This window comes from Oncorhynchus mykiss, chromosome 28 (genome assembly GCF_013265735.2).
Source record: "Oncorhynchus mykiss isolate Arlee chromosome 28, USDA_OmykA_1.1, whole genome shotgun sequence".
Classification (NCBI taxonomy): Eukaryota; Metazoa; Chordata; class Actinopteri; order Salmoniformes; family Salmonidae; genus Oncorhynchus; species Oncorhynchus mykiss.
The window spans coordinates 20,494,210-20,507,693 of NC_048592.1; the positions used below are offsets into that span (position 1 = coordinate 20,494,210).

Below are 13,484 nucleotides of genomic sequence, written 5' to 3' on the forward strand. Positions count from 1 at the left end.
TATCACAAGGCCATCAGACTGTTAAATAGCCATCACTAACTCTGTGAGGCTCCTGCCTACACTGAGAACCAATCACTGAACACTTTAATAAATGGATCACTAGTCACTTTAAATAATGTGACTTTAATAATGTTACATATCTTACATTACTCATATCACATATTTATACTGTTTTGAGACCCAATCACTGGACACTAATAAATTGATCACTAGTCACTTTAAACAATGCCACTTTAATGTTTACATATCTTACATTACTCATATCACATGTATATACTGTATTTTATACCACCTACTGCACCTTGCCTATGCCGCTAGGCCATCCATATACATATTCTCATTCACCCCTTTAGATGTGTGTATTAAGTAGTTGTTGGAATTGTTGGATTACTTGTTAGATATTACTGCACTGTTGGAATTAGAAGCAAAAGCATTTCGCTACACTCGCATCAACATCTGCTAACCATGTGTTTGTTACCAATCAAATTTGATTTGCCTTGCAAGCGCCACTCTCAGCATTGTACGGATATTGTGGTATGTCCAGATTGTTGTGGCGACAACAACACATTTCCTAATGAAGCCTGTGACTGACGCTGTTTATTCCTCAATGTTGATGGATTTGTCCTGGGTGGATGGATCTTTGAGCATATTCCAATCAGTATTTTCAAAACAATCATGTAGCATTGAGTCTTCCTCTGTCGTACTCCTCACTATTCTCTGTGTTGGTGGCTCCCTCAAGTTGCTGCTTGTAGGCGTAGAGTAGGAACAGAGAGACGTGATCTGATTGGCTGAAGTGGGGGCGAGGGATGGATTTGTATGCATCACAGATGTTCAAGGACACCTGGTCAACCACGCTGAATCCTCGTGGGACAGGATACGAGAGCATTAGTGAAGTCAGGCGATTAGGCAACACTAATTAATTCCAATTCATCCCAAAGGTGTTCGATGGGGTTGAGCCAGTCAAGTTATTCCACACCGATCTTGACAAACCATTTCTGTATGGTCCTCACTTTGTGCAAAGGGGCATTGTCATGCTGAAATAGGAAGCATTCAAATTTCCCTTGTCTGGAACTAAGGGACCTAGACAGAACTATGAAAAACAGCCCCAGACCATTATTCCACCTCCACCAAACTTGACACTACGCATTCAGGCAGGTACCGTTCCCCTGGCATCCGCCAAACCCAGATTTGTCTGTCAGACTGCCAGATGGTAAACGTATTTCCACTGCTCCAGAGTCCAATGGCGTGAGCTTTACACCACTCCAGCTGACACTTGGCATTGCGTATGGTGATCTTAGGCTTGTGTGCGGCTGCTCAACCATTGGGCTCCTTAGTAAGGCCATTCTACTGACATTGTCTGTTTAGATTGCATGGCTGTGTGCTTTTATACAACGGGTGTGGCTGATATAGCCGAATCCACTAAATTGAAGGGTGTCCACATGCACTAGATATACACAAAAGTATATGAAAAATAAAAACATATCTTGAATACATAAGTATTTACACCCCTGAGTCAATGCATGTTAGAATCACCTTTGGCAGCAATTACAGCTGAGTGTTTCTGAGTAAATCTAAGCGCTTTTGCACACCTGGATTGTACCATATTTGCACATCACTCTTTTTCAAATTCTTCTATGTCAAGTTAGTTGTTGATCATTCTAAGCTGAAATATGTAACTGTTTTAAGGCCATGCCATGGATCATTCAGATATTTGATTGAGAATTTTAGGAACTCTTTAGTTATTTTAGGAAATATTGAATTTGGCCTTCAATACAATAGCCCATATAAATGCACAGAATAACATTCATAAATGGCAAAAAACAGTAAAAAAATAAATCACAAGGAATAAGGTTTTGAAGTGACTGTCCTATCTAGGAGATATGAGAGATCAGGGGGGAAAAAAATGGTGGGACATATTTAACCCCTTATTTATGTTGCCGCAAAACTACCTCCATTCATTTGTATAGGTTGTCTTTAGACATGTCCCGTGACACGTGTGAGGGTCAGAGAAAAACTGAGAACATCATGTTTGTGAGAGTCTCCCCTTTCTACATTAGGGTCATATTAGTCCGTAGCCAAAACGGTTCAGACGCTACAGACAAAAGTCGCCACATCAGTATTACAGACTTCAGACGAGTCCCCTGTGGCTGTGGGGGTCATAGGGCAAAACTGAGAACATCATGTTTGTGAGAGTCTCCCCTTTCTACATTAGGGTCATATTAATCCGTAGCCAAAACGGTTCAGACGCTACAGACAAAAGTCGCCACATCAGTATTACAGACTTCAGACGAGTCCCCTGTGGCTGTGGGGGTCATAGGGCAAAACTGAGAACAGCAGGTTTATGAGAGACTCCCCTTTTGAAGGCCAAACCATTTTCGTGAGAAGATCGTGTCTGACAAACAGCGCTGTAGCTCTGCCACTTTCGAGAAGGCGATATAGTCGGAAGCGTATTGAGACGTAGCCCATATATAAAACATCTCAAAATGTTATGAACTTGAAGGTGTCAGTCTGGCCATGATTTCACTTCTGTGGACATGTAGGGTAGAGGGGGGCTGGGAAGGGTAGCCTAAAAAAAAAATGGCATATAGGCAACTACAACATTACAACACTTTACTCTGCGCAACAGTGCAAAATTGAGGGATGAACGGATTTCACAAGCTAGTCAAAACACCCAATCGCTCATCTTTGAAAGCAAGCTAGCTAATTAAAACAATTGTTTTGCCCTTACAACTTTCCTTAGCACGTTTTTGTATCAATGGCTAGCAAGCACAAATTCCCTTTGACAGCTAGGTTTATTACTGTAGAGACACGTTGTAGTTTGAGACAGCTTTGTGTTTGTTAACAAAGGGGATGCAGTAGCGTTAGTACTGGTAGAGCAGTGATTTACTCACTGAGCTATACATGAATTTAGCTACTTCTTATGGATTTACTCCACCGCAGTTAACTACAATAGATAGCTAGCCAAACGTGTTAGTGACCCATAGGCCTACTCTTGCTGCTAATGTTACTGGAGCACTGCTGTGCATAACATGTCTCCAGAAACAACTACGAATCCCAGCTGTGTTGACATTTCACCTATCCACGTCTTCATAGACTTTTGTCACTAGCTAGCTTACAGCTAATGTTAGCTAGGTAGCCATGATGCTAGCTCCTGATAATTCAGCTAACGTGTGCCTTGCCAGGCTGCTTACTATAGCCAAGTGACCTTCAGTAGCTCATCAGAATAATGGCCATTTTCTTACTCACCGTCAGCCCATCCAAAATGGCTCCAGATCGAACTAAGTGCATTACAGACAGAAGCCGTATCACCAGGTTGTAAACCGGAGGTAATGAGCCCACATGTACATGTTTTGTAGGTGGTTCCAAATTAGCCAAAGCCAGCCCTCGCAAGACACGGCTAGTCAGATCGAAATGTGCGTAATTCTATCTGTTGACTTGACTTAAATCATTGTGCAACATTATGGGTAAGCTCCGGGCATACCTTAGTCTTTCAGCTGAAAAAAAAAAAGTTAGGTTTAGGCATAAGTTTAGCAGTATGATTGGGGTTAGGTTTAGTTGAGGCAGGCAACAAGGCAGGCAGAAGAGGCGTATTATCAAAGAAATAAACTAAGTGGAGAGTAAAATAACAGGTTCAACAAGGTGCTGGTGCAACCAAAGAATAAGTTGTTGAGAGGCGTGGTGGATGACTCTGTAGGCTGTATCTAGGAGACAGACCACTGACTGTCGTAGCGAGCATGGGGGGAGACAGGCTTGTATTCACTACACAGAGGCAAACAGGATGAAATTGTGGGAGATACTAGGTCAACTTGTCCAATAAGAAACGTCAGCTTCCTTTTCCGTTTCAAAACATTTGTATGAAGTGAACTTAAGATATCTGGTAAACAGATTGAAAAGTACTGGGGTCGAATGCCGTCTCATTTTCCAGCAGTGCTGATTCTTGTAGTAGCCTGCTTGTTTTGCTCAAGTTAAACACAGACCCTCGATCTCCTGTGTGCAGTCAAAACATTGTCCTGTCTGAAGTTAGCCACGCTTACCAACCACATGGTGGGTAGGCAACTTCACAGCCCTATCAGTAAGAGTGTTGGGTAGGCTACTTTTTAGATAACCTTTATGGGAGTATCTAAATTCATCTTTCACTTGGGACCCCTTGACAATGAATATGCTGTGCCTTTTGCAATCGCTAGTGAATAAATCTTGCTTTTGTGAAGTCTTTATAGAGTTCAGAAGTCATGAGGAGTCCAAATTCCCTTACTGATCAATAAGCCCCATTTCATGAACATTTTCTACTTTTAATTTAAAATTCTTCCACCACTTCAAAACTCAAGGAGTTAATTTGGAGAAGGAAAAAAAAAACTTTATTTTAGATAGGCCTATAAATAGGGTTATTAAAAAATGTCTTCATTGTCATTTGTTGACCGTCTGTCTGGTCAGTCAGTACCTTGGGTTTCTCCCATTTGCTCCTGTAGAGAAAACACAGCGTTAATAAATAACAATTAAAAATAACTTCAGCATAAGGCTTCATCTTGGAATGTTAATTGAAGCTAACCCGGCCTCTGTAGGTAGAAATCTGAGGCTGAAGAAATGTAACAACTTAAGTTCATACAGAGCTATTGATGCAAGCACTGACAATCCATGATATCAATATTAGTGTTAATCATGTTTTGAGACTATACAGTGTTTGTTTCCATTTACTTTTACAAACATTGGAGTAAATCAACCTTATATTTTTGATTCTGAACGAGGTACAATCAATAGATACATGTATTTAATTTGTATGTCTAAAAATGAATTTGGCAATTAACAATTTCCCCTTTAAAAAAGGGGTAATCTACAGTTGCTACATACATTTTTGTACTTAAATGAATTATATGTACCTATTGATTCTGGAAAAATATAACTTATACATGCCTCATGTGGACTGTCGTACCCCATCAGAACCAAAACTAAGCTTGTTTTACTCCAATGTTTGTAAGAGTAAATGGAAACAATGTGTAGTCTCAAAACATGTTTAAAACTAATGATATCAGATTGTCAGTCCTTGCATCCATAGTTCGGTCTATGAATTTGAGTGGTTACATTTCTCCAGCCTCATACCTCAGCTTTTTACAGAAACGGGGACAGGGAAAACACTTTGTTATTGTTTCTACTGCTGATTGACAATTTAACCTTACTTTATGAAACAGACAGAATGGTGTGACTGGCCATTCATAGAACGCATCCGTATCAGTCTAAACCATAAATCATCCATCAAGGTTGTTATCCTTGCCTCTTGTTTTACCAGATCTGCCATAATACCCAGTCCAGGGTTCTTCGTCACCATTCCTCTGGGTGTTCTGCTGTCCAAAAGGCTTGTTTGATGGGTTAGTCTGTGCTCTGTCTGGTGAAGAAACCAGTGACACCATCAGGTATTCAGCATTGAAAACACTAACAATACCGTGGAAAATAGTCAGTAGAATGACTAACATTATACAGAACAAAAATATAAAAACGCAACAATGATTTTACTGAGTTACGGTTCATTTAAGGAGATCCGTAAATTGAAATATATTCATTAGACCCTAATCTTTGGATTTCACATGACTGGGCAGGGGCACAGCCATGGGTGGGCATAGGCCCACCCACTGGTGAGCCAGGCACAGCCAATCAGAATGGGTTTTCCCCAAAAAATTATATACAGAAATACTCCTCAGTTTCATCAGCTGTCCGGGTGGCTGGTCTCAGACAATCCCGCAGGTGAAAAAGCCGAATGTGGAGGTCCTGGGGTGGAATGGGTCTGCGGTTGTGAGGCCGGTCGGAAGTACTGCCAAATTCTCTAAAACATTGAGACTGCTTATGGTAGAGAAATGAACATTCAATTCTCTGGCAACAGCTCTGGTGGACATGTCTGCAGTCAGCATGCCAATTGCATCTGTGCCATTGTGTTGTGACAAAATTGCACATTTTAAAGTGGCCTTTTGTCCCCAGTGCAAGGTGCACCTGTGTAATGGTCATGCTGTTTAATGAGCTTCTTGATTTGCCACACCTGTCAGGCGGATGGATCATCTTGGCAAAAGAGAAATGCTTACTAACAGGGACGTAAACAAATTTGTGCACAAAAATTGATGGAAAAGCTTTTTTTTTTATTTCAGGACCTGAAACATGGGACCAACACTTTATATGTTACATTTGTATTTTTGTTCAGTATACATACCCTGTGGTCTATTCTGCCATCGTCCCCGTTTCTTTGAGTTGTTCAGCCCATATCCATTATCACAAGTTACATGATCAGGCATGGCCTTGTTTGCTCCCCTGGAATCTGCAGGAGAAAGACACTATATAAAGTGTCATTTTACAGCATTGTTTCAGTGTGCATTTGTGTAAGAATATATCAAAGCAGACTAACTTAGACCAAGTTTAGGAATTATCAAAAAGTATGGTATGCCCTCTTTACCCATCTGTCGTCTCTGATTCTGTGGAATGAGACGCTGCTGTGCCTGAGGCTTGATGAGATCGGCGGCCACCTTGGCCACATTTCCCTTATTCAGTCTGCCTGTGTGGCGCTTCCTGAAACTCACTCCGTTTGGCTTCGGCGCCTCACAGTAGCAGTTCCTCTCCTGTAGCTTTGAACACATCAGACCACACGTCTTAAAGTGTCCGTTTGATGAGGGAGCCGTTGGCACCCTAACATCTGCAATCTGCTCGCAGTCCTGTCGACTGGGTACAATAGGCCCAGTCTGTTTGGCAGGTTCCATCACCTCCGCCTCCATTTTCTGGTTGCAGCAACCTGTATATCTGCAGCCAGGTGCTTTGTCTCCTGCTAGGCATTTGGAGGAATATGGTTTAGGGTCATCTGGAGAGCAGGGAGGGCTCAGGACCCTGGGCTCTGTAACTTTCAGAGCCTTCTGATTTGGGCTACGTTGAGCCTTGGGTTTCACTGACCCTTGAGTGCTATTCAAAGATCCTTCAACACTTGGGATCATTGCACTTTGGCTTGTAGGATAACCTTTTTCCACAAGCTCCATGTGTAGGTTGTGGCTAAGTTTGAGCTGCCTTTTCCTCCTGGGAAGAGCTTCAGAGTTCAGCCTCTTTGATGGGATGAATTTATCCATTGGCGTGCTGAAAACTTGCTTATGCTCTGCAGTGCCTAGTTGATGCTTTCTGTAGTACATTTTTCCCATGTCGGCCAGCAAACAGGAAAAGGGAACATAAGGGGGAAGTGTGTCTACCGATGACAGGGACAACCTTTGACTTCTCTCGGTTATAGCCAACAGTTGACTAGCTGTGTGGCCTCGACTGACATTCGCATCCGATTCTTTCGCAGTCGACGCTTCATGATCCAAAAGCCCATTCTGTATCAGCCACTCTGTGGAGGGGACATATGGCGCCAAAGACTGCACTGACCAAACAGACGCATTAGCCTTTTGCTGTATTTGGCTATAATGGAAGGACTCTTGGCATGAAGAAGTATTCACATCAGCCATGTTCTCTGCCTCTTTCACATTTTCTAAAGTCAGCGAAAACCTCAGACTTCTCCTCCTCTCTGTTATAGCTATGACCTGACTGGCTGCGAGGTCTTGACTGACGTTGGAAGGATCTGCTTCTTTCTCAGTCACCACAATGCCATTCTCCATAAGCAACTCTTTGGAGGGGACATACGGGGCCAAAGACTGCACTGACCATACGGACTCATTCAACTTTTTGGGTACCTGACTATAAAAGGACATCTGGCTTTGATTAGGATGATCATCTGACACTTTTTCAGACAACTCTTGTGCCACATCTTCTGGCACCATCAGTCCATTCTGTGTCATCCACTCTATAGAGATGCTACGTGAGTGGATGGTCTTTGTTCCTGCAGGTGGGTCTTTGCCAGTACCCTGGCTCCTCAGTATCCCCTGGAATCCAGTTTTGGAGGCAATGGGGGAATTAGGTTCTTCTTCTGGGCAGCTCTGTTTCTCTGCTTTGGAGCTTAGAGATGAGGTGGTGGTAGAGTTGGTGCCTCTTCCAAAGTCTGACCTAGCCAGTAGTCTAGCCAAGGGGGGACCATCCTTCACCACTTCAGGTGGTGGTTCAGTTTGTACTTCAGAGTTGACCATCTCTATGGGTGTGGGGTTGTGGTAAAACGTTCTGGACATCCTGCTGTTGTTCTGGTAGGCCATGGCAGCAGGACGGAATTGGTATTGTCTGTATTCTGCAGGGTGCAGCTGGGAATGAGGAAGAATATAACCTGGAACCTCCATGTATGGGTGGGGAAGGAAAGGTGGCATAACCATTCCCGGCATACCGTAACCTAAATACAAAATTAGAAGGAGTGAGTGTCATTGAATCTTTGAATTGTATTGAATACTTTTTTTTTTTTAAATGACAGCTGAAAAGCATGGGGTTCCTCAAATTATGGAGGTATACATTTTGAGCTGTACAATACATGTAGTAGATCAGAACAAAAATGTGGTTTACGGATCATGAATATTATTTTATACCTCCAGACTGGACATTATACAGCATTTATACTACTGGGTAAGAAAAACATTTAAACTTAGCCATCCCTGGAAATCCAGAGCAGGGGTTGTAGGGCATGGGCCACTGGTAGTGGTAGAGGGGGAGAGGAGGAGGGGGCTGCACATAGAAGTAGGGTCGAGACTGGTGCACATGAGGATGGGGCTGATGATCGGTCAGATGGGGCCCTGATCCTTCGGGTCCATGCACTGGGTGCCATGTGCCAGGGTTGGGCTGAGGAACTGGCTGTTGTGGCCCAATGTGCCCCGCTGCCACATGTGGTCCATTTTCAAATTGTGTTGCTGCCATACCTAAACTAAGGAAAGAAACAGATGGAAAGTAAAAGGAAATGCATTAAAAAAAATTAAAAAATCAATGAACAGTCTAACAATTAGTGATGTTACGGAACGCTGAGGTGTGTCGAAATCGCTAAGCAGTTTACCTCAAAGCAGTGTGCCGATGCCTGTATCACTATCAGAAGCACATGATCAATGACATCTGAAGCTTTGTTTCATCAAACAACCCGATTGGTCCTGTATTTGTTTCGGTAGAAGACAAAAAGGCTACGCTTCGAATGCACTATGGGGTGTGGGACAACAATAAATGTGCCACAAGTGTACACTTTCTTGATCAAAGCCTTGAGTAATGAACCTACAGTATAACACAATAAGATGGAAAGCCTCAACACTTCAGGAAGCTTTGTTTGCCCATCAGTACCAACAAGGTGATTAAGTGAATTCAGGTCATTAAATAATTCCATTGAAAAATAAGTGCATCTTACAAATGGTGACACCACCAATTAAATAAAATGACCCTGAATAAGAAAATAACTGCAATACAGAGCACACAAATGTAAGAAATGACCTGCTCACCACCAGAACAATAGATCAACTTGACTTGCCTCACAACAAACTGATTAAAAGTGTGAGCTAGACACACCTGGCCTTAAATTGATGATTACCAAAGGTGTGGTTTCAGTTTGAAAAACAGTTCCTGGGATGTCTTGGGAAACGACAGTTTTACTTCCATGCTGATTCAGTCATTTCAGTCATTCTAGTGCATTCTGAAAAAACAAGCACACATCAAAAGTCAACCCTCATCCCAGTTTATTAACCTCTTCCAGTGCTTGACTTGGACTAGGACAGGTGCCGGTACTGTTTATATTTAGGTGCAAGAGCTCCACAATACTTTTGAGCTCCAGTATTAAAACATGTGAGGTGCCAGTACTCAGCTCCTGTGAGCTCCTTACCCAAGTCAAGCACTGATCTCTTCTTAATCTAAATGTTACATATCTTTACGACACTTAAGAGTGTTGCCTCTACAGTACGCCCCTCCAAACTAAATTAGGTCATGCATTTGAACAGCTCTTCCTAATCCGCCAAAAAATGTGATTAAAGCTGTGAGTCATTCAATAACAAGCCTGATATGTTACACAGTAGTTATTTTGTAGTTATTTTTCATTTGCTTTACAAAATAGTTTGGAGTTTACTGTCTCTATTCTCCAAAAATGAAGGTGAAACTTCAGGGGTGTGTTCAAGTTACTGGAAGACATGCAACATTTTGCCTCATAAAAGTCTTAATTTAATGTCAGAATAAAGAATGCATGTGATTATCTATTATCTTGAAGTATTCGTACAACCTAGATTGCAAGGCTAATTATGCTGGGCCTAACACGTTTCAATTACTGATCCAATCTGTAGAACACTAACCACAGCTTTCATGAAACTACTGAAGCATCAATCTATTATCCATGTTGATGAATGCATCCCTGTACTCTTTAATGTAAATGAAAAAACAGGTTTTAAAAGTGCAAGGTTTTATTGGCAACACTGTGCAGGCAAGTAGATATGTTTGTCAACATTACACAGCGATGTTCAAAATATCTACACAGTAACAAAACGAGACATGTAAACTTCGACTGGCACTTGAAGCCAAACATCTCCTCTCACCAAGAAATTGCATTTCCACTGCTTTATAATTGTATTGCCTGGGCTTCAACCCTCAGTGAACAATACACTGACACTGTAAGAGGAGTTGAAATGCTGTAGAGTAGACTGGGCCTACCCGTCCCAGGTTGTTTGGTCTGCTGGTCAACATGGGGTTAGTGTCACAGTACAGTCCGGTTAGGCTGCAGCCCAGGCTGTGATTAGGATCGATGCACAACGTCCATCAAGGCTACAATCAAGCACTGGAAATGCAGGCATCTACTGTACAGCAAGTTGTTGAACTGCTGCCGTAGATATTATTTTTGTAACACTTATTCAAACATTACGAGTGTTTTAATTTATTACAATGTGCTTTGTGTGCATTTCATAGTGCAAGTGAATGTATATATTAGGTCAGGGTTTCCCCCAACTGCTCCTGCTCTTCATGACACATGACTTCATTGTGGTCCTCACAGCAGATTTTAAACAGGGTCCTTCAGCTCAGCAGAATGGGATGGAATCAGAACCTTGTCACGGAGCCAGACAGTCAAGTGAGTGGTGGTCATGTGAAGCCCAATTCAGATCAAGACTCCTAGTCAAGGCTCCTAGTCAAGGCTCCTAGTCAAGGCTCCTAGTCAAGGCTCCTAGTCAAGGCTCCTAGTCAAGGCCCCTAGTCAAGGCTCCTAGTCAAGGCTCCTAGTCAAGGCCCCTAGTCAAGGCTCCTAGTCAAGGCTCCTAGTCAAGGCTCCTAGTCAAGGCTCCTAGTCAAGGCCCCGAGTCAAGGCCCCTAGTCAAGACTCCTAGTCAAGGCTCCTAGTCAAGGCCCCTAATCAAGGCTCCTAGTCAAGGTTCCTAGTCATGTTTTACATCCTCTGGAGGATCCTCTGTTCTCTGGCCTGTCCCACTATCCAAGGTTCTTCAGTATTCAGGTGGAGCTTCTCAGAGTGGTATTGCTTGGCCAGCTCCTCCAGGCAGCTCTGGCTGGACTCTGCATTATAGCCCACCACTGTACTTGAATACGCTGCTGGGCAGAGTCCCTCGGCCTCATTCTACCCTGTTGGGGCTGTCTCTGTGGCAGAGGCCTCGGCTCCAGCTCCTACTGGATTCTTTGGCCACAGTCGTCCCAGGGGAAGACACGGTCGTCCCAGGTGAAGACACGGTCGTTCCAGGGGAAGACACGTCGTACCAGGGGAAGACACGGTCGTACCAGGGGGAGACATGGTCGTTCCAGAGGAAGACACGGTCGTACCAGGGGAAGACACGGTCGTCCTAGGGGAAGACACGGTCGTCCCAGGGGAAGACACGGTCGTTCCAGGGGAAGACACGGTCGTACCAGGGGAAGACACGGTCGTCCTAGGGGAAGACACGGTCGTCCTAGGGGAAGACACGGTCGTCCTAGGGGAAGACACAGTCGTCCCAGGGGAAGACACGGTCGTCCTAGGGGAAGACACGGTCGTCCCAGGCGAAGACACGGTCGTCCTAGGGGAAGACACGGTCGTACCAGGGGAAGACACGGTCGTACCAGGGGAAGACACGGTCGTCCTAGGGGAAGACACGGTCGTCCCAGGGGAAGACACAGTCGTCCTAGGGGAAGACACATTCGTCTGAGGTTGGGATAAGTTTGAACCTCAGAACAAGCGTTCTCTCACCCAACACAGGCCTGCTGCTGGAAGTGGTGACAGAACTGGACGTCATAGGTCGCAGAGGAGATGTGGGGGTTAAACATCCTACTGTAGTTGACAGGCTGTGTCGGCGCCTGTGGAGCCACATACCCCAGGTACGGCATATGGAGCCATATATGGACGCCCATAAGGCATAGCTGGAAATAGAAAGAGAGAAAATATTAGAATTGTATTAGAAAATTACATGACACAAATTAATTGACAAAGATTTAAGAAAAAGTAGCCATTGTACCTGATGGGAGACGCCCATATGGATTGATGTTCCATTGACACATATTATAAAATGGTTTAGTTGGTGGTTGAAAAATGGTCTTGTGTGATTAATTATATGGTGTGGTTGCCCAACTCCCATTGAGAGTGAAGGATTATTCATATTTGAAACAACTGAGAAAATACAGTAGTTGATTGACTTGACACTTCATCCATCACAAAGAATCAATGAGTAATGTTTCAATTTATCAAACTGAGTTGGCTAATAAATAAATCACCTTCCTTTGCTTTGTCAGGGGCAGAAAGACAGCACAGGATATTTATTATACACCGCAATTCTACTGCAAAGAGGAAACTAAAAGTTAAAACGTCAGTTAACCTACACACATCATTACATTGTGGTCCCAAGTCAGTGTAGAAACATAGTTGCAGAGGCTAAGCCTTCCAATAAGGCAACAATCTGACTGCATCCATGAACAAGAATAAATATAGGTACAGTATATGCCATTACATTGGCGTTAAACACATGAAAATGAGGTGACTAAAAATGAATAAAGACATACAAACCTAACCGTGAACGTGATGGTCAGGAAAAAGTGAGACCGTATATGAAACGAGAGCAAAACAAAACTCACCCATTACTCACCCTCCTCATCAGATGTATCACCTACGGTGCGTGGGGCATTGCGACACGCGCATCCCACTCCGATTAGGGTGTTACGAACTGTGAGCTGACAGTCAAATTACGCAATTAGTCATTTACACCACAAGGTGGCCCCAAAACTACAAAAATGCGTGTACCGCATCAGCTTTGCGACGTTTCTTCTAACCAAGCCATTTTGGCTCCCCTGATCTCTCTTTGAGAATAAGGTTATGGCCATAGAGATAGATAGATGAACTCATCTTTGTGTCTGTGCCAACATTGCATCTATGACAGCTTGGGTAGCGCCATTGAGGTTATCTCTGTCGATGTGCCCTTGAGCAAGGCACTTAACCCTAATTGCTCCTGTAAGTCACTCTGGGTAAGAGGGTCTGCTAAATGACTAAAATGTTTTTTTAAATTAAATCTCCATTTTGACTGATCCCTCCTGATCACCTGGTCAGACATGACCCCAACAGGGTCACCAGAAGGGATCAGCCAATGAAGTTGGAAGTCCCACGATCCCAGTTGACAAAGGCCCCTAGTGTCCGG

General features: G+C 43.4%; 1 protein-coding gene across 9 annotated transcripts; it reads right to left on the reverse strand.

Annotated features, from left to right (window-relative positions):
- Nucleotides 1–4,275: 4,275 nt before the first annotated feature.
- LOC110508708 lies at nt 4,276–9,481 on the reverse strand. Of its 9 annotated transcripts, none has more exons than XM_036966825.1 (7): nt 9,348–9,472; nt 8,918–8,938; nt 8,526–8,791; nt 6,431–8,269; nt 6,191–6,295; nt 5,267–5,377; nt 4,276–4,460 (listed from the first exon to the last, which is right to left on the reverse strand). In XM_036966825.1, the coding sequence occupies exons 3-7, from the start codon at nt 8,782–8,784 to the stop codon at nt 4,432–4,434; spliced, it is 2,343 nt and encodes a 780-aa protein (XP_036822720.1). In that variant the 5' UTR covers nt 8,785–8,791; nt 8,918–8,938; nt 9,348–9,472; the 3' UTR covers nt 4,276–4,431. The 9 variants fall into 9 exon arrangements, with proteins under 9 accessions (XP_036822720.1, XP_021445117.2, XP_021445114.2 ...); XM_021589442.2 differs by having other exon boundaries at nt 5,279–5,373; nt 8,918–9,008; nt 9,348–9,406; XM_021589439.2 differs by having other exon boundaries at nt 5,267–5,373; nt 8,918–9,008; nt 9,348–9,406.
- Between the last annotated feature and the right edge of the window lie 4,003 nt (nt 9,482–13,484).